Source organism: Bubalus bubalis, chromosome 1, assembly GCF_019923935.1.
Source record: "Bubalus bubalis isolate 160015118507 breed Murrah chromosome 1, NDDB_SH_1, whole genome shotgun sequence".
Taxonomy (NCBI): Eukaryota; Metazoa; Chordata; class Mammalia; order Artiodactyla; family Bovidae; genus Bubalus; species Bubalus bubalis.
The window spans coordinates 82,728,436-82,754,665 of record NC_059157.1 but is presented as its reverse complement, the minus strand read 5'-3'; the positions used below and the strand labels follow the sequence as shown (position 1 = coordinate 82,754,665).

Below are 26,230 nucleotides of genomic sequence, written 5' to 3'. Positions count from 1 at the left end.
AAGCTGGAATCAAGATTGCTGGAAGAAATATCCATAACCTCAGATATGCAGATGACACCACCCTTATGGCAGGAAGTGAAGAACTAAAGAACCTCTTGATGAAAGTGAAACAGGAGAGTGAAAAAGCTGGCTTAAAACTCAACATTCAGAAAACGAAGATCATGGCATCTGTTCCCATCACTTCATGGCAAATAGATGGGGAAACAGTGGAAACAGTGGCAGACTTTATTTTTTTGGGTTCCAAAATCACTGCAGAAGGTGACTGAAACAATGATATTAAAAGACTCTTGCTCCTTGGAAGAAAAGCTATGACCAACCTAGACAGCATACTAAAAAAGCAGAGATGTTACTTTTCCAACAAAATCCATCTAGTCAAACTATGGTTTTTCCAGTAGTCATGTATGGGTATGAGAGTTGGACTATAAAGAAAGCTGAGAGCTGAAGAACTGATGCTTTTGAACTGTGGTGTTGGAGAAGACTCTTGAGTCCCTTGGACTGCAAGGAGATCCAACCAGTCCATCTTAAAGGAAACCAGTCCTGAATATTCATTGGAAGGACTGATGCTGAAGCTGAAAATCCAATACTTTGGCCACCTGATGTGAAGAACTGACTCATTGGAAAATACCCTGATTCTGGGAAAGACTGAAGGCAGGAGGAGAAGGGGATGATAGAGGATGAGATGGTTGGATGGTATCACCGAGTCAAAGGACATGAATTTGAGCAAACTCTGTGAGTTGGTGATGGACAGGGAGGTCTGTGTGTGTATATGCATTCTTTTTCACATTCTTTTTCTATTATAAGTTATTTCAAGATATTGTATATAGTTCTCGTATCATACTTTGTAATGCTAAGTGCTTTAGATAATACCATGTTTTCTCTAGCTGGTTGTTGTTATTTCTGTTCTTATGAGCACCTTTTAGAAGTCAGCAGGAAAAGAGTAACCATAATTCTCTAGACACAAGTCTGCTTCATTCACTATAATTAGAAATGAAAATGGGATGAGATTTCAATATAGATCCTGGAAGCCCCCAAACTGTCTCCATTTGCTCGTTTTCCATACAGTTGTGACTTTAAGCTCACAAAAAGGTTCTGAATAACTGTCAGGACAATATATGGCTGTGCTTTTGTTCAGCTTATTGTTCATGCTGCAGATACGTAATATGCCTCCATACCAGGGTGTGATGGCTGAAAGGCATCATTAATGTGTTAAATGATGTGGAAGGCTTCAGGCACACTAGGACACATCATGGCAGAATATATTCCCAGATGCACAGGTCTCTGCCTTGATTTCAAATCAGAAAGAGAAGCTAAGTTACCACACAAGCAAAACGCACAATGGAAATTACAGTGTATATATTCACTTGTTATCTCTGGGCTTGATTCAGACCTCACTTGTTTGTTGTGAGAAATAAAAGGTAAGGCTGCAATTCTTAGGGTTTATTAATCACACACGTGAAACAACAAGAGGAGGATTCATCAGAGTTCATTACTGGAATCTTATTTTCTCCATTTTGTAGCTGATTTTCAATATATTTTGACTTTCTAATTTACTATACTGATGCTATAAAAGACCTTTCTTCACGCTCAGAGAGAAGGCATGTAGATGATCTGATGTCTACTTCCAGGGTACATAACTACATGCCCACATACATTTCTATAGAGGCTATATCAATATGTGTCCATACTTTAATAGCAGATCCAAGCTGTAAGCTTTTTCCACTTTTATTTTGAAATGTTTGCTTCTTCAACACTTCTAAAGCCTGCTTGGCTGTCTTTAATACGAGATATTCCTCTGTCATATCTATAAATGCTTCTTCTAAATCCCAAAGGAACAACAATGTGGACAGAGTAAATAAACTCCAGAATAAAGAAGATTTTAAAATATCTGCTTTTATCAACAAATAAAAATTTAACTAGCTTCTAAATGTAGCCAAAGTGCTCATTTCTGAAATGTGCATTATTTATTCAAGATATATTAAACTATTTCTCCTATTCATAGATGCTGTTACCTTTTTCTGTGAAATAGCATGTAACAAACATATAAGCTGTTGCTGCTGCTGCTGCTGCTGCTAAGTCACTTCAGTCGTGTCCGGCTCTGTGCGACCCCATAGATGGCAGCCTACTAGGCTCCCCCGTCCCTGGGATTCTCCAGGCAAGAACACTGGAGTGAGTTGCCATTTCCTTCTCCAATGCATCAAAGTGAAAAGTGAAAGTGAAGTCTCTCAGTTGTGTCCGACTTTGTGCGACCCCATAGGTGGCAGCCTACCAGGCTCCTCCATCCATGGGATTTTCCAGGCACGAGTACTAGTAAGTTTTAAAGACCTTTAGAGGAAGTAAGCTGATATGTGTGCTTAAAGGTCAAAAAATGTATTGGCTAATTTAAATTGTACCAGTAACAAAGTTCTAAACTATAGTCCTCAATCACAAAAAGTAAATAAAACAGAAAATTTACTAGTGGATTTCCAGTTCAATCCCTTTATATGATGGATAGTAATTTTTAACTGGAAAAAAAAAGACATTTGCCTTTGATCATTAAATTAATTGGGCTTCCCTGGTGGCTCAGATAGTAAAGAATCTGCCTGCAATGCAGGAGACATAAGTTTGATCCCTAGTTTGGCAAGATCCCTTGGAGAAGGAAATGGAATTCCACTCTAGTATTCTTGTCTGGAAAATCCTCAAAGACAAAGGGGTCTGACAAGCTACAGGCCCTGGCATCGCAAAGAGTTGGACCTGACAGAGCGACTTCAGATATGCAGATGACATGACACTTATGGCAGAAAGTGAAGAGGAACTAAAGAGCCTTTTGATGAAAGTGAAAGACGAGAGTGAAAAAGTTGGCTTAAAACTCAACACATGTATACCTGTGGCGGATTCATTTTGATATTTGGCAAATCTAATACAGTTATGTAAAGTTTAAAAATAAAATAAAATTTAAAAAAAAAAAAAAAAAAAAAAAAAAACCTCAACATTCAGAAAATTAAGATCATGGCATCTGGTCCCATCATTTCATGGCAAATAGATGTGGAAACAGTGGAAATAGTGACAGGCTTTATATTTTGGGGCTCCAAAATCACTGCAGATGGTGACTGCAGCCATGAAATTAAAAGACACTTGCTCTTGGAAGAAAAGTTATGACCAACCTAGACAGCATATATTAAAAAGAAGAGATGTTACTTTGCCAGCAAATATCCATCCAGTCAAAGCTACAGTTTTTCTAGTAGTCATGTATGGATGTGAGAGTTTGGACTATAAAGAAAGCTGAGCACCTAAGAATTGATGCTTTTGAAGTGTGGTGTTGAAGACTCTTGAGAGTCCCTTGGACTGCAAGGAGATCAAACCAGTCCATTCTAAAGGCAACAAGCCCTGAATGTTCATTGGAAGGACTGATGTTGAAGCTTGAAACTCCAATACTTTGGCCACCTGATGTGAAGAACTGACCCATTTGAAAAGACCCTGATTCTGAAAAGATTGAAGGCAGGAGGTTAAGTGGATGACAGAGGATAAGATAGTTGGATGGTATCACTGACTCGATGGACGTGAGTTGAGTAAGCTGCAGGAGTTAGTGATGGCCAGGAAGACCTGGCGTGCTGCAGTCCATGGGGTTGCAAATATTCAGACACGACTGAGTGACTGAACTAACCGAGCGACTAAGCACATTAAGTGGATGATAGAGGCTATTCTGGTTAGAGCCAAGGCTAAGAATGTTTTCCTTATATCAGGAAGTTTCTTAGATGCTACCCTTCTTTGCATAAAGTAATGGTCCTTCAACAGGAAATCTAAATAAAATTAAGTCAAGCCTTCTGTTTTTTAATAATATTGTTTACCAGTCATTTTTCACTGGGGTGGCAGCAATGAAACTCCTAGAGAGGTATCAAGCACCTGAAAAAGTCCTACCATAACTATTGATTCCTTTTCCCTTCTTATTTTTGTATCTGGCTTAATTTACAGAAAATGGCTTATTTATTCATTACTGTAGATAAGAACTATGTTATAGATAGAAGCTGAAGGTAAACAAAACATCAGTTTATTTTTGCCAAAGGGACATCATGGAAGAACTGACCAAAATTGATTAATATCTGCAGATAAGATCATGATATTGATGGATGTGAATGTCCTGATTTTGACAAATTTATTGAGGTTGTACTTTAGGAAGTTCACAGTGAAGTATTTAGGAGTAAAGGGGCATGATATCTGCAATCTACCCTCAAGTGGTTTAGAAATAAGTATCTACTTACACAGAAGGTGATGGGGGAGAGTATGATAGAGAAAATATAGTAAAAAATTAATTTTTAGGGAATCTGGCTTAAGGTACTGATTCCCAACCTTTTTGGCACCAGAGACCAGTTTTCTGGAAAACAATTTTTCCATGGACAGAGTGGGGTGGGATGGTTACTGGATGATCCAAGTGGATTCTGCTTATTGTGCACTTTATTTCTATTATTATTTCTTTGTGATATGTAATGAAATAATTATATAGCTCACCATAATGCAGCATCAGGGGGAACCCTGAGCTTGTTTTCCTGAGCTCAGGCAGTAATGAGAGTAATGCAGAGCTTCATATAAATACAGATGAAGCTCAGCTTACTTGTCTTTGCTTACCTCCTACTGTGCAGCCTGGTTCCTAACAGGCTACAGACCAGTACCAGTCCACAACCCTGGGGTTGGGGAGCCCTGGCTTAAAGTATATACACATACTGTGTACATTGGTACTATTTGCAAGACTTTCATACCTGTGAACAAATTGAATTTTATGATAAAACTATACACACACACACACATATATATATTTTTATATTTTTCATATATATACTCATATATAGAACTCCAGTAGGATAAATTGGAAGAGGAGAAACAAGTCCATTTACTCCAGGGAAGTACAGGAGTCAAGATAGTCTTCACAGAGGAAAAAAAAAATGTAAATGGAACTAGAAAAAAACATTAAAAAATGCATGCCTAGAACAAAAAATTCAAAGTTTAGGGATATGTTGAAAAAGAAAATACTGGAGTGATACCAGGACCCAGGGAATGGAGGGACATATTTTTCAACTATTGTAAACAGAGTGAAACACAATGGTATTTACCTCCGCCTCATGACAAGTCTTTAGTCAGTTGTATGACTGCAAGCAAAAAATTCCAAGACTTATGGTACTTTAATGTCAACAATCTGGCAATCAAGAATCTAAATAGGAAAAGACCAAGGATTCCTAAAACTTTTTTTTTTTTTTTTTGTGGAATGTAGGGCAAGAAATTTTTAAATGCCACTTTATATTTTGAAATTATAATTGCAGATAATACAAATACTCATTTAAATCCAATGATGTAATTCTTTCACTATAATTCAGGCATTCACATGTGAAGAATTATATTTATTGACAATATTCCCTGCTCTTGTTAAAATTAAGCTTCTTAAAACAGATTGAATGAGGTTACTCTTCACTTTTAATATGTTTCCATTCACTAGCTCACTACCTACTACCAGTTGCTGGGCCTTCATTGCATGTTCAACCTGATATTCTTTTATCCTTAAACAAGATCCTTTTCCTTGTCTCAGTCTAGATGTCCTACTACCCAGGAAACTCAATTCCAATATATATATACGTGACCTTTATTTGATTTATTTCTATTTTTCAAAGTACATCTAAACTGTTTTGTCCAAAGGTTTCCTAAAATCCTTTAATCACCACTTCTTAACTCATTTCGTTATATAGTATCTTCTGCACTGAAATATACTGGTTGATCCATTAACCCTTTTTACAAATTGCTCAGTGGAAAGAGGTTGTTGAGCAACATGATATTCTGATTTAAATTAACATAGTTAAGTCAAATTCTCTTTTATTTTGGAATCTCAAAATAATTAAAGGAGGATTATTATATTTCATGGTATTCTTTATTTATAAACATTATGACCAAGAACCTTAAAATCTTACACTAAGTGTGGAGTATGAATACCCAAAACAATTCAAAGGAAAAATCAGTAGCATGTGAGTACTTCTTAAATGTTAAATGTAGAAGATGAACCAAAGATGACACTTGAAAAAGTGTTAGAAACTGGTAAACTGAGGAAAATGGCAGTCCCATTAACACAGCAAAAAAAAATTAAGGAGAAAGAGTGGTTTGAGAATCAATGTTTTCATTGTTGGATGGTGGACATTTCCATTAATCAATAAACATTTGAGTGAATAAAAGATGATAGAAGGCCCTGTCTGAAGTCTGAGAATCACAAATGTGAACATAGGCAAGATCCAAGGCATGTGTTCTCAGTCATGTCCAGCATTTTGCGACCACATGGACTGTAGCCAGCCAGGCTCCTTCGGTCATGGAATTTCCCAGGCAAGCGTACTGGAGTGGGTTGCCATTTCCTTCTCCAGGGAATCTTCCTGACCCAGGGAAGGAACCCACGTCTCTTGCACATCTTGCACTGGCAAGTGCATTCTTTACCAGCTGAGCCACCAGGAAAGCCCAAGACAAGGTGCAGGCCTTTATGAAATCCACACTTTTCCTAACAATTGCATTCACTTTAACAGAAAGATGCAAACAGGAAATTATAACTGATTCTCAGGAAGGCACTTTTGTAGAGTGAGGACAGAAACCAGACTGGACTCTGAATGAGAGAACAAGACAGAAGAAAGGATTACTTTACGAAAATATCTAAACTTAGTTTGAAAAATAGGAGAAAATAGGATAAAATCACAAAGAGTAAAACGATTTGGAATGTGCACCCGTGGGTGTATGTGTGTGTTTGAGTGTGTGCTTATTGTTGTTGCAGATGCTTATGGAATCATTGGTATCTTCCTCTAAGATGAAAAAGACTTGTGCAACATAAAAGGCAAAGACAAAGAGCCAGAAGAATGTTTGTCTAAGATGTTAGCAGGGGAAGTGATTTGCTTGAGAGCACACTCTTTAGAATCAGGAGTCAATGGGAGTTAGTGTGTAGTAACAGGAGGGATAAGATTTAGAAAAGCCAGTAAGTTAGCATTTTATTTTCCCTTTTAAACTTTATGGTCTTAGTAAGTTAGGCAGTGTAAGGCGAAAAACACACTCCTGTGTGTTTCTTCCACACAATACTTCACTTGTGGTCACCGAATGTGTGGGGATTTTTTCCACACCAAGCAATCTTGCAACACCAGTTGGGTGTCCTACGATGTAATTCAATTCTGACACTAAATACCTGGAGTTTGCATCAGATCTCACAGGTTAAGGGCTTTAGTCCCACAAGACCTCCCCAAACCCCCTTTCAGATACTAATCTCAAGTCTAAGTTTTATTGTGCTTTTGGCCCACCAGGTATAAATCAGAGGTTTCCATGGCCCGCTATTAATGTTCAATTAATTTACTAGAGCAGCTCACAGAACTTAGAAATACATTTTACCTACTATACTTTATTACATAAAAGAATGCAACTTGGGAACCACCAGATGAAGAGATGAACAGGGCAAGGTACTGAATTTCAAAATTCAGGGAACAAGGCAGAGAATTTCAAAATTTTCTCCAGACACATTACCTAACAACATATCTACCAGAAACTCTCTGAATCATGTTCTTTGAGTTTTTAAGGAGGCTTGATTACACAGGCATGATTGATTATCTAATTGACCAGTGATGACTAAACTCTATCTCTGGCCCTCCCTTGGTCTGTAACGGAGATAAAACCAGTCAATCCTAAAGGAAATCAACCCTGGATATTCATTGGAAGGACTGATGCTGAAGCTCCAATACCTTGGCCACCTGATGCGAAGAGCCAACTTATTGGAAAAGATCTCACTCCTAGGAAAGACTGAAGGCAAAAGAAGAGGGAGGCAGAGGATGAGATGGTTATGCAGCATCACCGACTCAATGGATATGAATTTGAACAAACTCCAGGAGATGGTGGAGGACAGAGGAGCCCAGCATGTTACAATTCATAAAATGTGACAGTCCAAAGAGTTGGACATGACCTAGCAACTTAACAACAACAACAAGACTCTCCACCCTCCTCAGAGGCAAAGTTGAGGAGTGGAGAGGCTAAAAGTTCCAATTCTCTAATCACATGGTCACTTCCCCTGGCAAATAGCCACCATCCTTAGGGGCTTTCCAAAGTGAACTTCCAAACTTCACCTTATTAAGGTAAACTCAACTATGACTGAAAGGGGTTTTTAATGTATAACAAAATACGCTTTATTGCTCTTATCACTTAGGAAATTCCCTGAGTTTTAGGAGTTCTGTGCCACAAGTTGGGACCAAGACCAAATATATATTTCTTGCTATAAATCACAATGATTCAGAGGGAAAATCATCTGTGTAGAATGAGGGAGTGAGGGATAAGATTAAATTTGGGGAAGAGTGGAGATGATAAAGAAGATCTGTTGCAGAATACCCCTGAAAAACTCTGTGATAAATGACTGAGAAGCAAAGACTAAGTTTATTGTAGGTGGCACAGGTTATGGCAGATTTTCCTAGGAAAGTCCCCCTTTGTCTCAAAGACAGCATTTCTTTTTGTAGCTCTATGGCATGAATTATAGAATGACAGAAAGAACATGAGAATAAAGTTGAAACTGGAGTTGGATTTGGGAGCCTTAAGTAGAAGTTTGACAACTTGATTAAAAAATTGAAAAAGCTTCTTGGATCTCAGTTTTTACAAAATGGGGGTAAGGTGGATCTCAAAACTTGAAAGCCAGTATATTCTCTTTAGTGTCCCCTCTTCTTGTCTGAGATTGTTACATGCTATAGGATAGTGGGGAAAGGGAAGGTTCTATGATGCAAGTTGAGAATAAATAGACAAATATTCCACTAGTGGAATGACTTTTCCAGAACTGAAAGGTAAATATACTCATTCAAAGAAGTAAACAAGAAGTAGCAATTTACCCCAAGGTATAACTTTACAGGTTTTTGTTCTGCAATCTGCAGTTCTTTCTATACGTGTTTGAGTAATGGATTCATGGATATAATCTTTATGTAGAGACCATGCTTTTTATCTCACTGACATACTTTGTGAAAGTATTAAGAGCTGGGAACTAACATCCGAATTTACAACATAATCCTCTACAATTTAGAAGGTGCCTTATCGTGTGGTCATCACATGGCATTTACAATGTAATCAAGAGAAAAATCAACAAATTCAATCTCACAAAGTAAATGAAAAGGGACACATTCATGTTTCCCCTTTATAGCCACGTCAGATGGAGAGGATAGGAGGAATTTAAACACCAGGCACCATAGCTGTCATAGCCATATCTTTCTAGAGTTAGGGAGCTCATTTCTCAAGGCTACAAGTCCATTAACCTTCACAAGAGCAAAAATAAAGCAAAACAATGAAACACTCTGGAGAACTGGCATTGCTTCTAATCTTGCTTATATATCTCACCGTAGGGATTTAAAGATGGAACAAAGACCTCTTCTTCCCCAGGCACAAAAATGACACAGACTCCCTGAAATAAATATACAAAATGCCTCATGGTACATATTGTAGAAATATTTGTGATTTTTCTGAAAAATGAGAGTGGGGTTAGGAAAAGTAACTGATATCATCCCTGTTGAATCTTTGTCTTACCCAGTGATTTGTAACTGGGAGGGCCAAAGTATCAACCCCATTTATTTTTTAAAGTCTTGGTCTTCTCTTGGTTGCCACTTTACCTAGATTCATTCACTGTATATATCTGGAACTGTTAGTTTCCTGATAAATGCATTGTCAGGAAGCCAGAGGTCAATGATAAGATAGGAAGCAAGGAGAGCTTGCTTGTTTTTATACATTTCTGTTTGACTTGGGAGATAATTATAACGCAGATTGATGCTCCTATTTTAAACAAGGTAGTAAATCAGAGTAAAATATGGGATTCAGGAAAGCCATTTGCCACATAATTATAATTTCTTAAAATTCCTGCATTCATTGAATATGAGAAGCTGTAATCATGTGATACATAGCAACAACATTACTCATCTTTTTTTTTTTTCTCTCATGGAAGACAGTTAAATAAACTTAAGTTACAGTCTTTAAATATTATTAGTTACAAAGTTTAAATATCATTAACTGAAGCAAAACAAAAGCATATGTTGCTTGATCTGAGATGTACCTTCTAGTGGGAGAGATTACAGATTCAGTAAGGAAGATTAAAATAATGATTAAGTGTACTTCACTAAAAAGTCGTGTCTTTTCCACAAATAAACTTTATTTATTACCACGAGACAAATAGTATTATAAGAATTCCATCAATATAGGAGAACAGAAAAAATGTGGGAACAAAAGAGGGGTTTAGAATCAGAAAGAGACACATTTAAGCATGGACTCTGCCAGGGGTTATATTCAGAACACCTATCAACTGGCATGGCAGGGACATGGAGCCTTCAAGTTGGAAGAGTTCCAGCACGGGGATCTAGAGACCCCTGTGATGCAAGGATTTATCATTTTGGTTGCTGCATTAAGGGAGAGAAAGAAGGGGGACTGAGGTACTGATATAGAAATGCCTCTAATGCCAGGATTTATCCCTTCATTGCTAGATTATGGGGGAAAAATGGGGGACCTTATATATTGGGTTTAGGGGCCTTCTCAGGGTACTTGAGGAATTAACAAGTACAGTACATTTCTATGCTCACCTACAGAAGTAACTGTACTTGCTTTTAACCAGTGTGGAAATAAGTACACAATTTTACCCACCAGCAAAGTCATACTCGTGCATATTTGCTGGATATTAATCCTGATGATATACTACTTTTGTACTTTGGTAGTTTAACTAAATTCCCTGAGTCAGACAAGTGAAAGAAAGTGATGAGTTCCCCGGCTAGTTATCTGGCTGCTCTAAGACCTCTTCTAGCTGATAAAATGTAGTCATCTTTCCTTTCCCTTTCCTTCTGACATTCAGTATTCATATCTTCAAAGCAAAGAACAAATCTTTCTTGAGAGCTGGGGGACTTCCATAATTTAAACCAAATGCAGAAAAGAAGCTGAGTTTACATTCAATCCTAACTTCCAGCTCAGGGAGAGTGCCCCTGGGAACAGACATGAGGGTCTGTAGTTCTGGCTGAAGCATCCTCAGAGTGCCACCCTTTTTCTTCCTTTCCCCCTTTTTGGCTCCAGTGTTTCTTTGCTTGCATAAAAATTATACAATAATATCTCTGAATTGAATTGCTTGAAATGTATCTCTAATTATGCTATCTTATAGCAACAGTTATGCACAACAAATATCTATCAGCTTAATTTTGCACGAGCTTTGTTGATTTCATTTTATTCATTCATCCTAGTTATCATCTTTGAAAAACGATTGCCTTATTTTAAAAGGATATCACTGGTAAGTCTCTGTATACTCTACAAAAGTATCTCTTCTATATGTTTGAGAGAATCGCAACTAAAACCCCATCAACAGTTCTGGACACCAAACTGTTAAAAAAAACATAATAAAATCACAAAAAGAAGATTTAAAGAGTGATCGAAGATTTAAAGAGTGATTGAAGATTTAAAGAGTAAATTTACAGGATTTACTAACTGTAAAGAAAATAGAAATGTTGTGAATGTAAGGAAAAAGTGAGACCTTTGTGTGCTTAATTTTTCCATTCTACATTAAAGGCCTTTTGCTTACGATCGGGCAGTATAGCTTTTCTTTTTGATTAGGAAAAGAATGTCAGAGGAAAATATAGTTGGTGAAATCACCAAGAAAATATATACCTGGAAATTTTTTATATCAGTGATTAAAACTGTTTTCCAGCAAGATCTCTTTTTAAAAGTTTCTCCTCAAATTCCATATTTTTAATTTTAAGATACAAATTGTGCCTATTAAATAAAATGGATTTATTTTCTTCTTTTTAATTAATCAGAGAGTTTTAACTGTCTGAACTATACTACTCAGAGATTCTGGGAAGCACAAAATAACTGATCAACTATACAAAGATCTGATAAAACTATAACTAAGGTAAAGATATTTATAGCTTTAAATATCCTGTATATGCTTTTCCAAGCTTGAGCCAATGTTCTGTTTAATTCTTGAAAATAGGGAAATGTTGCAAGGAGCCCCACAAGTACTATCTCCAGGGCCCCAAATATTTAAAAAGCTTTCAAATTGTTAAGCGATGGATTATACTAGTTTAAAATTATCTAACAAATGTGATTTATTTTCACTCTGAAGAATGAAATTGAGCTAGTTAATGGACCATCACTGTCCAAAAGTGATAGAAGAGAATATCCTTTTCACATTTTTTTTCGCCTGCCCTTTCTTCCACTCTTTTCTGTTGAAACTGTTACTTGGCTCTGAGATGGCAAAAGAGGAAGTGCCCAGCATGTACTCACCAGCCTGGTTAGTTGTGATGCTGACTGCCGCAAACTGTCTTGGTGGCGAGCTCAGCTCTGACACCCCGTTAATGGCATCGATCTCAAAGGTGTAGTTAGTGTGTGCCAGGAGGTCTGTTACTGTCACCGTGGTGTTGGTGAGTCCAAACTGTCGAGGGAGGAAGCGGACATTGGGACTGCACGGCTCACACTGTTTTACATTCCACCCACATTTTTTACATATGATGTTGAAGGTAACATCTTTCCGGCCTCCTGTGTCCAGGGGCCAACTCCAGTCCAGGATAACCGAGGTCTCGTTTATATTAGATATCACATTTCTCGGTGCAGACGGAGGTCCTGCAAAGTAGTTCAACAAAGATTAATGAGCCTCGCATTGGTTTTCTACTACAAGGGAAATAGATAATTTACAATGGAACTGAAAGAGGTAAATAACCATCTTGTCTTTTATTTTATACTTTTAATTCGTCCTTAGAGGATCGAGGAGATTATAGACACATGGATTCCAGAGGACTGTCCTCCCCAGTCTGTGAATGGGGGAGTTTGGACTCCAGGTTGAAGATGCATTCACGAAGTCCAAGGAAGGAATCTACCACTAAATTCAATGCCCTTGTGAATAGTTATGAAAACCTTAGAATTAGTTTTATAAATCTTAGTTCTTTTTCCCTGTGACCTATGACCAACACATAACAAGAGGGAATAGAAAAGTAAAAACACAAATCCCATGCCTATAACCTCCCCTACCCTGTCAAAATAATGCAAGATCTAAAACAAGATATAGATTTTTTTTTTCTTTCTAGGGGTCCTGTTGTAGGAAGTGATTTAAAAACTAATTCATTCTGTGTGATAAATGTTGCATTTGTGGTGAGCCAAGCATGGAGAGTGAAGCAGAGAAAGCTTTTAATTTGCACATGGATAACAGAAGGAAATGGGCCAAATGCTAAAAACAAAAAATACAGTAACAAGAAGAAAAAAGTAAATAAAGCAAACATGGAGGCATGGGTTGCAGCAAAACTACTCACGGGTACAAGCCATGGATGGAGGGTCTTTGTCTGCTCGGAAGTAATTATTTTCACACCTGCAGTTCACGGAACCTTCTTCGTGAGTGGAGCTGTGAGGCGGACACTTAGCACACTTCATGTTACCGTCTGAAGCCTTGTAGAAGCCCGGCTGACAAGCTATGAACAAAATGCCTCTTTTAAAATTCTGTGATAAATTGCAAAGTATATCCTTGAAAATACATCAAACAGATTTCAGGAGGCTAGGGCATGCATTTATCATGAATAAAATCCATTTTTTTTTTCTTCCCAGAAATCACAGAAGCAAATAATGTGGCCCAATATAGTTTCTCCATGTATATGTTTGTATTTGCACCAAGTGTTGGGGGGGGGTGGGGGGAACCCACAAGAGTCAGATTATTTTGGCACTAGAGTGTGATGAAATTTCCAGTTCATGTTTTCACAGCTTTACTTGGCATTGGACCATTTGTGGAGAAAATAAAGCAAAGCCATGTCATCATGCAGCCATTTCCTTTTTAAACATGACGCAACGTGCACAGTCTCTGCTCTGCAGCTAGCACTGTATTACATACCCACTTGTTTTCTAATCAGTTTATGTGTAAACAATTTTCTTCTCATGAATTGTAAACTGAAGGAAGAAATCATGGCTTTGTCTATATTTTAAGGTTCTTTATATATGGATCTCCTGAGCAATGACATTTTTGTTCTCTCTTGACAGTGTCATTCCTTAACTTCTCTGGTAATGGCCTAAGATAAAGATTTTAATATATTTCCTTATTTGTATCTCAAATACATAGAGAGGTATAATTTCTATTTAAACTAATATACATGTGAATATTTACTGGATTAAAGCTTTTTAAAATAATCATGTTATCTTTCTTCCTGGTAGTATCTCTGAATGATGTATCTTTCTTTCTTTTTTTTTTTTTTTTTTTTAGTTGAATGAATTGGTTACCAGATATTGATTTCAGCTGCCCATTTAGAATTCACCATCTATTTACAACTTTTACAGAAATGTCTCCATTATAGTATTTTCATTTAATCTGATATAAAATTTAAAATGTACTGTTTCATTTGGTCCATTTTCATAACTACAGTGAGAACTGAAATCATAGCGAAAATCTTAACAAAAATCCCTTGATATTTCTTTGAAGAAGAAATTCAGGATCTTTAGCTTTAATTTCTTCTAGATTATCTTTGGAAGCCAGTAATTTCTTAAGTCTCTAAAACTCAATTTCAAAGCTACACTGTTAAGATTTGATGGCTTAAAGCACTTAGAGAATAGACCCTATAGACTATTATTATGATTGAATTCCAAATTGTTAATATCAACTTCATATTGTGAATAAGAGGTTATTTACATTTAAATAAAACCTGTAAGAATAAATTTTAACTTTTATAATCACTAAATGCATATCGAAAGATAACGCACTGTATAATAGTGTATCTTCCTATTGAACACTTCTTGGGAGATAGCACTGCTGAGGAAAATACATTGACAAGGCAAAAAATTAGATTAACTTAAAATAATAGTCCTTGGGTAGAGAAAATCCTCTGGAGAGGAAATGGCAACCTACTCCAGTATTCTTGCTTGGAGAATCCCATGGACAGAGGAGCCTGGCGGGCTACAGTCCACGGGGTCAGACATGACTTAGCAATTAAACAACAAACAACAAAATGACAATAATCATTAATCTAGTGTTATGGATTTCAAATTCCTACTAAGAATCATATTACATTAAATTGAATAACTTTTGGTTCTATATTGAGAGCCACTCAAATTCTATTGCCCTAACCAAACTTGAGTATGTGAAGTGAAAGTTGCTCAGTCGTGTCCAACCCTTTGCGATCCCATGGACTGTATAGTCCATGGGATTCTCCAGGCCAGAATACTGGAGTGGGTAGCCTTTCCCTTCTCCAGGGGATCTTCCCAATCCAGGGATCAAACCCAGGTCTCCCACATTGCAGGCAGATTCTTTACCAGCTGAACCACAAAAGAAGCCATAACCAAACCTAGATTAGGATTTTAAACTTTGAACATTGTCCTTAAACACTGATTAGGAAGGTCCCCGCATATCTTGTGTCATATTGCCTCAGGGGGAAATGATATAAAGTATAAACAAATTATGCATTTAACTTCTGGTTTCAATTTAGCTCATCACTGAGTGCCTTTGAATTTGCAAGAGGGCATTGCTGAGTCTCTAAAAGATTAAGTTGCAGTGTTTCAAGGTACTTTGTTATTTTGTTTGCTTGTAAATTTATCTCTTTGTTTTTGTTTGAGTCTTTTATGGTTTTTACAACATTTAGCATAAAGGTATTCAAAACACTCAATCATTTTTTGTTAATATTATAAATGGCTATGTATATGATACTTAAAGAAAAGACAAGACAGTCATATAACCACTTGTTAGCTACAGCAGCACAACACGGAATTTCTGGTAGTATTGAAAGTAGCTAGTTATTAGCCTAAAAGTTAAGAATATAACTTGAGCTAATAACCAGACTTGATCTAATTTTGAGTAAATAATAACCTTGGAGATGAGAACAGTAAAAGTAGGGTAGGTAATATGTGTTAGTTGCTCAGTCGCGTCTGACTCTTTGTGACCCCATGGACTGTAGCTCACCAGGTTCCTCTGTCCATGGAATTCTCCAGGCAAGAATCCTGGACTGGGGTGCCATTTCTTTGTCCAGGGGATATTCCCACCCCAGGGATGAAACCTAGGACTCTTGAATTGCAGGTAGATGCTTTACCATCTGAGCCAATGCAGTTTAACAAATATCTGTCAGTCATCAACTTTTGTCCGGGCTCCTTCTTAGTCTTGAAGATATTAATATCCCTAATTTTGTCCATCCCCAAAATGCCTTTGCTATGTGAAAGCAGGTAACAGAAATGTACAGAACACAGGCCACCTGCAGCAAGTATTTCATTCTGATTGAGCTGTTGGAAGAAATACACAGAAGAAATCCCATTTGAGAAAGATTATGAAAAGATAGTAGGAGTTGGCCTATAAGTAGCATGATTAAATACACAAATGGATCAACATGAAAAGATAAACTCTTAAGTAGAGGAACATGGTGGGCACTGTTGGTTAGGTACTCAGTATCCCAATCCTGTTTCTGCTTGTTAATAGAATCCTGATTTTGTTCAGAACTGCATTCTGCCAAATACTCCCTAACTCAGATTTCATTGCAAATTGGGGTGGATGGCCAAAGTTATGGCCAAAAAGATGGCTAAAGAGATACAAACAGAAATCTAATGAAAGCTTTCAGTTTCTTTTCTAGCAAGATGATTCAGATGCACTGAAACCACTCAATCTACATTATTTTAGATTTGATTATGGGCATAATGGTTACAGGAGACACTAAGTTATAGGCCAAGAAACTTAGGGAGATGTATACACTGCTTTTGCTGACCAAGCAAGCACCAACTCAAGATTTCTTATAATGTCTGAAAAGTAACACCCTGTTTGTTGTCACTACGGTCAAGTTTTCTTTTTCTTGCAGCAGAAAGCATAAGTAAATGATAAAAAAGACAAAAAGAATTCAGTTGAGATGTATTAATTACACAGAATCATAGCTTGCTGCTACTGCTGCTAGGTCGCCTCAGTCATGTGACCCCATGGACGGCAGCCCACCAGGCTCCCCCAACCCTGGGATTCTCCAGGCAAGAACACTGGAGTGGGTTGCCATTTCCTTCTCCAATGCATGAAAGTGGAAAGTGAAAGTGAAGTCGCTCAGTCATGTCTGATTCTTAACAACCTCATGGACTACAGCCTACCAGGCTCCTCCGTCCATGGGATTTTCCAGGCAAGAGTATTGGAGTGGGGTTCCATTGCCTTCTCTGGAATCATAGCTTAATGGAACTAAAAAGATCCTAAGAAAGCACAATGGTCAGTCTCTGTGTTTTACATCTGAAAATCCAGGATATTTGGTGGCACAGTAAGGAACAGACTCTACTCTGCATCTTCTGGAACTTGGTAGCTATCTGGATTTAATAGGTGATAGGACTTAATCATCTATTTACAGGTATTCATTGAATGATAACTCTATCCTGAGTACAAAGATAGGTTCTACAGTAACAACCTAAATGTAGACACTTTTTCTCTTTATGAAGAACTTTCAAATGTACCATCTCAGTTGAATCACACAACATTTCTATTGAAATAATCAAGGTAGATATTAATCTTATTTTACAGAATAAACAAATGAAGCGCAAACAGAAATAATAGCATGCCCAAAATATAAAAGAAATTCAATGATAGTCTGAACAAGCAAGAGAAATCTGCTTTTAATTTTATGTAAATCATTCATTAAAGCAAATTATTTTCTGATCAATTTAGGCTTGGTGGTATGACATTGGAGAACACTCATCTAAAAAATATAATGCAAAACATTTAGTTAAACAAATGCAAGTCTTTTGTCATATAGTGTTAGTAAGACCTCAGTTTAGAAAGGCTGATGTTCTCTTGTTCTCCAGGATTTTCTGTCTAATTGAAGTGTAACATTACTATGGGCAGATGAGCAATTGTGCTTTTGATGAAAGGGCAGATGTTGACTGCCAACTTTAAGAACATGGTGACCCACAATATGTGGGAGGCATACAATTAAATTTTCCTTTTCTTGATACAAACAGAATCTCTAAATCCTTCACTCAGGTTGTTCAGCAAATTTGAGAGTATGACTGAAAAGTTTATATTCACTAATAAAATTATTATACTGGTAAGAACCATTATCTTTAAATATATAAGGGGAAATTCTTTACATAGTATACTTACTTCAAACTTTTTCCCTCCCTTGTAACAAATCAACTTGTGCTTGAATACCAATCTTTCTAATAAACCTTCTTCATTCTTAAATCCTCATGGAAAAATTTGAAATTACCTCTAAAGGGGATGAATACTTATGTTTTATTATCTTTGCTTATGGTAGGGAAAACAATGATAGTAATTTAAAAGTATCTCCTTCTTTTCCTCGAATGTAAAATCGCTATTGCAATGATGTGCACATTTCTCCCACTATGTATTACTTTAGAAACTGAGAAGGTTCAGTATTCAAAAAAATAAAACCCAGGTAAGAAGTGGTGGTGAGAGTTGTGGTTTAGTCACTAAGTTTTGTCTGATTCTTTGCAACCCACAGACTGTAGCTCGCCAGGCTCCTCTGTCCATGGGGTTTCCGAGGCAAGGATACAAGAGTGGGTTGCCATTTCCTTCTCCAGGGGATCTTCCTAATCCAGGAAAGAACCTGTGTCTCTTGCATCGCAGGCAGATTCCTTACCACTGAGCCACCACGTAGAAATAAGAAGTGGAAAGAAGAAAGGAGATATGTTAGTGTGTTTTATTTACCTTTCTTATTTAAAGGACATCTTGGTCAACTTATTACATAATATCAAAGAACAGAGTACACACACTAATGGTAAATTATGGTAAAAAATTAATATGAAGTCAGATTTATCCAACTTTAAGTTTTAAATTTAAAAAAGTAAAAAATAAAAACTTCTGTGGTATAGTTAAGGCCTTCTCTGTGTTGGCCAGCTACTAAAGTAACACTTAACTGAAGTGGAAATACACATATTCAAAGCCTGCTGCCAAAATGACAGAAACCTGATTTACATTTTTCCTCAGATAACCCAGTAGTACATGTTCTTGTTAGGCAAACACGGGTAAAATTATTCATAGATTTCTGCCTCAGGGTAGTAAAAAACCAAAGAGTGATTAAACAGTGTAAGATCTTTTAAGTTGAGGCAAACTGCTGACCTTCTTTTTTTCCTGTCCCAAAGATGTTTGATGTCCTTGTTGTAATGGAAATTTTTGAACTAGGTAATTGTGGGCAGGAACCCTTGGCTTTGATGAAGCAAAGTAGGATGATCCATGAAACTAAATTAATCATTAAAAATGGGAGGTAGCACCTCCTCAAATCCTACTGGATATCATGATGGATTTACCAGGAATCAGACTTGTTCACATAATGTTTGGATTTCATTTATTCACTTTCTAAAAACAAACATGTATTGATCTCCTAAGATGACCTAGACACTCTATTGTGTCCAGTCACAGTGATAAAATTCACAATCCTAGCTTTAAAAGGAGACCTATTAATTCCACGTGGCACTATTGTTTTAGAAACAGGTCTTCTCACTTGAGAATTAGAGTGTAAGTGCTAAGACACTTTGCAACACAACATTTTTAAGTTATTTTCACCAAGAAACTCCCTGATTTTATGCCTTTATATCCCAACACTTCAAGGTCTTTTCAGCAATCTTTCAGTAAGACCACTAGACTGGGAAAGAGGAAATGTAGGTTTTAATCTAGTCTTTTTTTTCAATAGGTATTATCTCAAAGTTACCAACCAGGCATCTCCAATTTTGATGAGGTAGTTGGGATGGTCACTTCCTCTTCTAAAATAAGTTGGAAATTCCATCTTTAGTAATTTATTATCTGTTCCCGTGTTAGACTCTGAGCAATATGTAGACAAGAGCGATTTACTACTCATTTTAAATGCTCAGTGTCTAGCGTATTGCCTATCTAGCTAGCATATAGCTGTATACGTATAGCATATACATATAGCTGTATACGCATAGCTGTATATGTATAGCGTATAGTGTCTAGCTAGTGTATAGCTGTTGGTGAAATGCATTTTTAAGTAAATAATTAACTTGCAAACAATTGTCCTCTCTGGACTTCAATTTCTTTAATTATCAAATTATGGGTATTAACTATCTTCTAAAAACTCTTCAGGCGAGACACTTTACAAGGTTAATACTTCACATACCAAAATTTGTAGGATTCCTAGAACTTCCTAGGTAGAAAAAAAAAAATAGAACAAAGTGAAAGAGTTAATTCTTAGGTAGGTTAATAAGGATTCTGGGGCCCTCAAGGAACGGGCTCTGGAACGGGTCCAGGGCCAAGGGGTCTGGAACGGGCAGGGTTAATAAGGATTCTGGGGCCCTCAAGGAACGGGCTCTGGAACGGGTCCAGGGCCAAGGGGTCTAGGAGGAGAAAAGGACAAACTCTTTTTCTACATTGCTTTGTCTTCGTCACATAAGAAGTTTTTTCTTAAACTCTGAGTTGTTATAACAGTCTTTAAGACTAACTTTCTTTAAGCCCAGACTAATGATTAGGCAACAAAACAACAGACTTGCTCAAGGGTATGTTTTTCTTTAAGCTTTGTTCAGTTCAATTGCTCAGTTGTGTCAAACTCTGTGCGACCCCATAGATTTCAGCACGCCAGGCTTCCCTGTCATCACCAACTTGCAGAGCTTACTAAAACTCATGTCCGTTGAATCGGAGATACCACCCAACCATCTCATCCTGTCATCCCCTTCTGCTGCCTTCAATCTTTCCCAGCATCAGAGGTCTTTACCAATGAGTCAGTTCTTCCCATAAGATGGCCAAAGTATTGGACTTTCAGCTTCAGCAACAGTCCTTCCAGTGAATATTCAGGACTGATTTCCTTTAGGATTGACTGGTTGGATTTCCATGCAGTCCAAGAGACTCTCAAGAATCTTCTCCAACACCACAGTTCAAAAGCATCAATTCTTTGGGGCTCTGCTTTCTTTATAGTCTAACTCTCACATCTATACACGACTAGTGGAAAAACTAGCTTTAACTAGATGGACCTTTGTTGGCAAAGTAATGTCTCTGCTTTATAATGTGCTGTCTAGGTTGGCCATAGCTTTTCTTCCAAGGAGCAGAGCAAGCAAGTGTCTTTTAATTTCATGGCTGCAGTCACCATCTGCAGTGATTTGGGAACCCCCCAAAATAATCTCTGTCACTCTTTCCATTGTTTCCCAATCTATTTGTCATGAAGTGATGGGATCAGATGCCATGATCTTAGTTCTCTTTTCGAATCCTGTGGCCACTGCTGAGTTTTCCAAATTTGATGACATATTGAGTGCAGCATGTTCACAGCATCATATTGTAGGATTCAAAATATGTCAACTGAAATTCCATCACCTCCACTAGCTTTGTTCATAGTGATGCTCCTTAAGACCCATTTGACTTCTGACTGCAGGATGTCTGGCTCTAGGTGAGTGATCACACCATCGTGATTATCTGGGTCATTAAGATCTTTTTTGTACAGTTCTTCTGTGTATTCTTGCCACCTCTTAATATCTTCTGCTTCTGTCAGGTCCATACTGTTTCTGTTCTTTATCATGCCCATCTTTTCATAAAAATTTCCCTTGGTATCTCTGATTTTCTTGAAGAGATCTCTAGTCTTTCCCATTCTACTATTTTCCTCTATTTCTTTGCATTGTTCACTGAGGAAGGCTTTCTTATCTCTCCTTGCTTTTCTTTGGTTGCATTCAAATGGGTACATCTTTCCTTTTCTCCTTTGCCTGTGGTTTCTTTTCTTTTCTCAGCTGTTTGTTAGGCCTTCTCAGACAACCATTTTGCCTTTTTGCATTTCTTTTTCTTGAGTATAGTCTTTATCACTGCTTCTTGTACAATGTCATGAATCTCCATCCATGGTTCTTCATGCACTATATCAGATCTAATCCCTTGAATCTATTTGTCACTTCCACTGTATAATTATAAGGGATTTGATTTAGGTCATATCTGAATGGTCTAGTGGTTTTCCGTACTTTCTTTAATTTAAGTCTGAATTTGGCAATAAGGAGTTCATGATCTGAGCCTCAGTTAGCTCCCAGTCTTGTTTTTTCTGACTCTATAGAGCTTCCCCATCTTCGGCTGCAAAGAATATAATCAATATGATTTTGGTATTGACCACCTGGTGATGTCCATGTGTAGAGTCTTCTCGTGTGTTGTTAGAAGAGGGTGTTTGCTATGACCAGTGTGTTCCTTGGCAAAACTCCTATTAGCCTTTGTCCTGCTTCATTTTGTAGTCCAAGGCCAAATTTGCCTGTTACTCCAGGTATTTCTTGACTTCCTACTTTTGCATTCCAGTCCCCTATGATTAAAAGGACATCTTTTGGGGTGTTAGTTCTGGAAGGTCTTGTAGGTCTTCATAGAACCTTTCAACTTCAGCTTCTTCAGCATTACTGGTTAGGGCATAGATTTGCATTACTGTGATATTGAATGGTTTACCTTGGAAACGAACAAAGATCATTCTGTTGTTTTTGAGATTGCATCCAAGTACTGCATTGTGGACTCTTGTTTAAGCTCTGTACTAATGATTATATAATAACAATGCATCTTGCTACAGGACATGTTTCTCCTTCTTAACAAGAACCTTCTGACTAGTGTCACTCATCTCACATACTAGTAAAGTAATGCTCAAAATTCTCCAAGCCAGGCTTCAACAGTATATGAACTGTGAACTTCCAGATGTTCAAGCTTGTTTTAGAAAAGGCAGAGGAACCAGCGATCAAATTGCCAACATCTGCTGGATCATCTAAAAAGCAAGAGAGTTCCAGAAAAACATCTATTTCTGCTTTATTGACTATACCAAAGCCTTTGACTGTGTGGATCACCACAAACTGTGGAAAATTCTGAAAGAGAATAGGAATATCACAACACCTGACCTTCCCCCTGAGAAATCTGTATGCAGGTCAGGAAGCAACAGTTAGAACTGGACATGGAACAATAGACTGGTTCCAAATAAGGAAAGGAGTACCTCAAGGCTGTATATTGTCACCCTGTTTGTTTAACTTATATGCAGAGCATATTATGAGAAATGCTGGGCTGAAGGAAGCACAAGTTGGCATCAAGATTGCCAGGAGAAATATAAATAACCTCAGATATGCAGATGATGCCACCCTTATGGCAGAAAGTGAAGAAGAACTAAAGAGTCTCTTGATGAAAGTGAAAGAGGAGAGTGAAAAAGTTGGCTTAAAGCTCAACATTCTGAAAACTAAGATCATGGCATCTGTTTCCATCACTTCATGGCAAATAGATGGGGAAACAGTGACAGACTTTATTTTTTGGGGCTCCAAAATCACTGCAGATGGTCACTGTAGCCCTGAAATTAAAAGATGCTTACACCTTGGAAGAAAAATTATGACCAACCTAGACAGCAAATTAAAAAGCAGAGACATTACTTTGGAAACAAGTGTCCATCTAGTCAAGGCTATGATTTTTCCAGTAGTTATGTGTAGTTGTGAGAGTTGGACCATAAAGAAAGTTAAGCACAGAAGAATTGATGCTTTTGAACTGTGGTGTTGGAGAAGACCCTTGAGAGTCCCTTGGACTGCAAGGAGATCCAACCAGTCCATCCTAAAGGACATCAGTCCTGAATATTCACTGGAAGGACTGATGCTGAAGCTAAAGCTCCACTCCTTTGGCCACCTGATGCAAAGAAGTGACTCATTTGAAAAGACCCTGATGCTAGCAAAGATTGAAGGCGGAAGGAGAAGGGAATGACAGAGGGTGAGATGGTTGGATGGGATTACTGACTCAATGGACATGAGTTTGAGTAAACTCCAGGAGTTGGTGATGGACAGGAAGGCCTGGCGTGTTGAAGTTCATGGGGTTGCAAAGAGTGGGACACAACTGAGCGACTGAAATGAACTGAACTGATTAATCTTTTCTTGAAACATATGTTGTGGGAATGGGTCTGATAAGACCTTTCTATTGTTAGTTCTAATCTCGTTAATTTAAGATGTATATTGTGAGTGGGTCTGGTAAAATTATGTAAGTTCTTAATTAGACTATCCAGTGGGGCACTCTCCATCCCCCTTCTGATATCTATGTCAGAAGCTCTCTCTGGTCCTTTTCCACTGTAATAAAACTTCTATCATACAAAAGCTCTGAGTGATTAAGCTTAGTCCCTGATTGCAAAGCTAAATCTTCTCTTCAGTCACTATAAGCTTTCAAAAAGTGTCTTCACTTTCATTCCTGCTTTAAGTATTAAAATTAGCTATTGAAATTACAAAATCACATAGGGCAACAAAATATAAAAGATAGAGGTTCTTTTCTGATTAAAAAAAAATACATTTGAATCAAGAAATGACAGGTTTTTGCCCTGAAAGTGTTTTATCTGTATCAGAGTATTATGTATTCAAAGCGCATGTGGATTTCATGATTGGATAGATTGAAAGATAAATTCACTGCCAAGCAAATAATTCCCTGTTATTGTATTTTAATCTTACTCAATAGCATAATAAAACTACATTTCATTATGCTCTTCCTCTTATGTATATTTTAGATTGAGTAGAATATTGAGAAGCTGGGAAATCTTATAGGAATACATTTAAAAATTAAAATATTGTAATTAATTATTTTTAATTTTTTAAAATGTAAGAAGATGTGATTTTTTTTCTCTTTTAACAGTAAAGAAAACTAGCATGATACTGAAAATACAGTTTAAAACAGATATTTTATTTCTATTTGTCTGCAGTGAGGTTTTATTTGACTTTTTCTTGTTAATCTAGCTTTTAGTTCCTCTATTTTAAGTGCCCAGATAGTGAGAGTAAGCAAGTTTATTTGCCAAGCAAACCCCAAAACTTACTGGAAAAAAAAAAAAAAAACCAGGATGGGCCACAGTGAAACAAAAATGATGTTCTTGCCAAATGCTAATTTTCTATTGAGAAGTACTAAAAATATCAATATAATAATAAAAGGAAGCCAAAATAATACCAATTTGTAATAGATGAATTAGAAATATTTTGGAAATCTGCTGATTCTGTATTTTTAAAGAGGTAACAATAAAAAAGGAACTGAATACTATGGGTCAGTAGTGGGGTAAAATAAACTACCAGCTTTGGAAAAGAATTTTAAAAAAGTGTGAAATAGGGAGTATTATGAGTACTAGCTATACAATGAATAATAATCATTAAAAGAACCTTCCAGATAGAATCTTGGCCTCATTCCCAAAGCACATAGCACACTTTCCCTCTAAGATGTAATTGATGGGTTTGAGTTATGCTGATACAGAGAATGGGTGAAGTTGCATAGTGAAAGGAAAACAAATGCATTTAGTAAACCATGGTGGCTACTGTTAAAAGAAAGTAGCTTTTCAATTGCAAAGTGAATTTTGTCTGCAGTTGACTAATGTGGTTGACTTTTAAGAGAAAACATGGTCCTAATTAAGGGTTAAAAGGCTCATTTCAATTTGAATTAACTTTAAATTAAAAAATAAAGCTGTTGGTAAATAGGGTCCTTTTAGTATTCAGACCTGAGCTCTGTACACACAGGACTATATTATCAATTCCCAGCCATAAACACAAACTAATGACCAGAACCAACACTGACTAAACAGATGATTTCCTGGCCTTGCAATTCCAGGCCTGACAGGGTCTATTTGCCAGTACAAGGTCAAAGCAACTGTTTATTCCCAAAATGAGCTGCACTCCACAATCTTACAGGAACTCTATTCTTTGCCATTTGAATAGAGGTACAATGCTTCGAGGCAAGGCGGAGGCATTTCAATACACTGGAAGTGGCTATGTTCAGTCATTAAACCCTGCAATGTGCAGCATTTACAAAGTGATCAAGTGTTTCCTTCTTCTGTCCCCTCCACTGTTCAATAATAAAGCCTAAGGCAAAATGCCACCATACCATTAAACACAACAGAATCAATCACAATCTAGTGTGGCTCAGAGATGGCTTAGTAACAAGACTTTATTGTGTTTGTTGTTGTTCCATCAAATTTAGCCAGACAGGTGCCAGTAACACTGAAATATGTTCTAAATGCATGTAAACTACAAAGAGAATGCTAGGAGACTCTGGTCCTAAGGGAGCTGTGTTTTACCAGCTTTTCAGTTGTCTTCTACTTACAAGGAAGAACTGTGTGCTTTAGGAGTAGCACTAGTTGAGTTTTTCTTTCTTGTCAATGCCCAGAGAATGAGACCCATTAATAAAATGTACAAATTCATGGGAATATGTATGTTATGAGCAGGTACATTCTAAACACAGGGAGGGAGGGAGAGGGAAAGAGAGAGAGAGGAGACAGAGACAGATAGTGACAGAGGCAGAGAATGAAAGAGAAAATCACTTTTATGGGATGTTACTGTGGTGAAAGTAAAATGCACAAATCTATATTCAGGATACATTGAGAGACAGCTTGGA

The 26,230-nt window shown here is 37.2% G+C and overlaps 1 protein-coding gene across 5 annotated transcripts in view; it reads right to left on the bottom strand.

Annotated features, from left to right (window-relative positions):
• EPHA3 (EPH receptor A3) overlaps positions 1-26,230 on the bottom strand; it is a 411,826-nt gene that overhangs the window by 128,977 nt on the left and 256,619 nt on the right. For all 5 annotated transcript variants that reach the window (XM_044940608.2, XM_044940609.2, XM_006077278.4 and 2 more), the window contains 2 exons: positions 13,269-13,424; positions 12,250-12,585 (listed from right to left, as the gene is read on the bottom strand). In XM_044940608.2, coding sequence (XP_044796543.1) covers positions 12,250-12,585; positions 13,269-13,424 — 492 coding nt within the window. The remainder of the gene's footprint in view (positions 1-12,249; positions 12,586-13,268; positions 13,425-26,230) is intronic.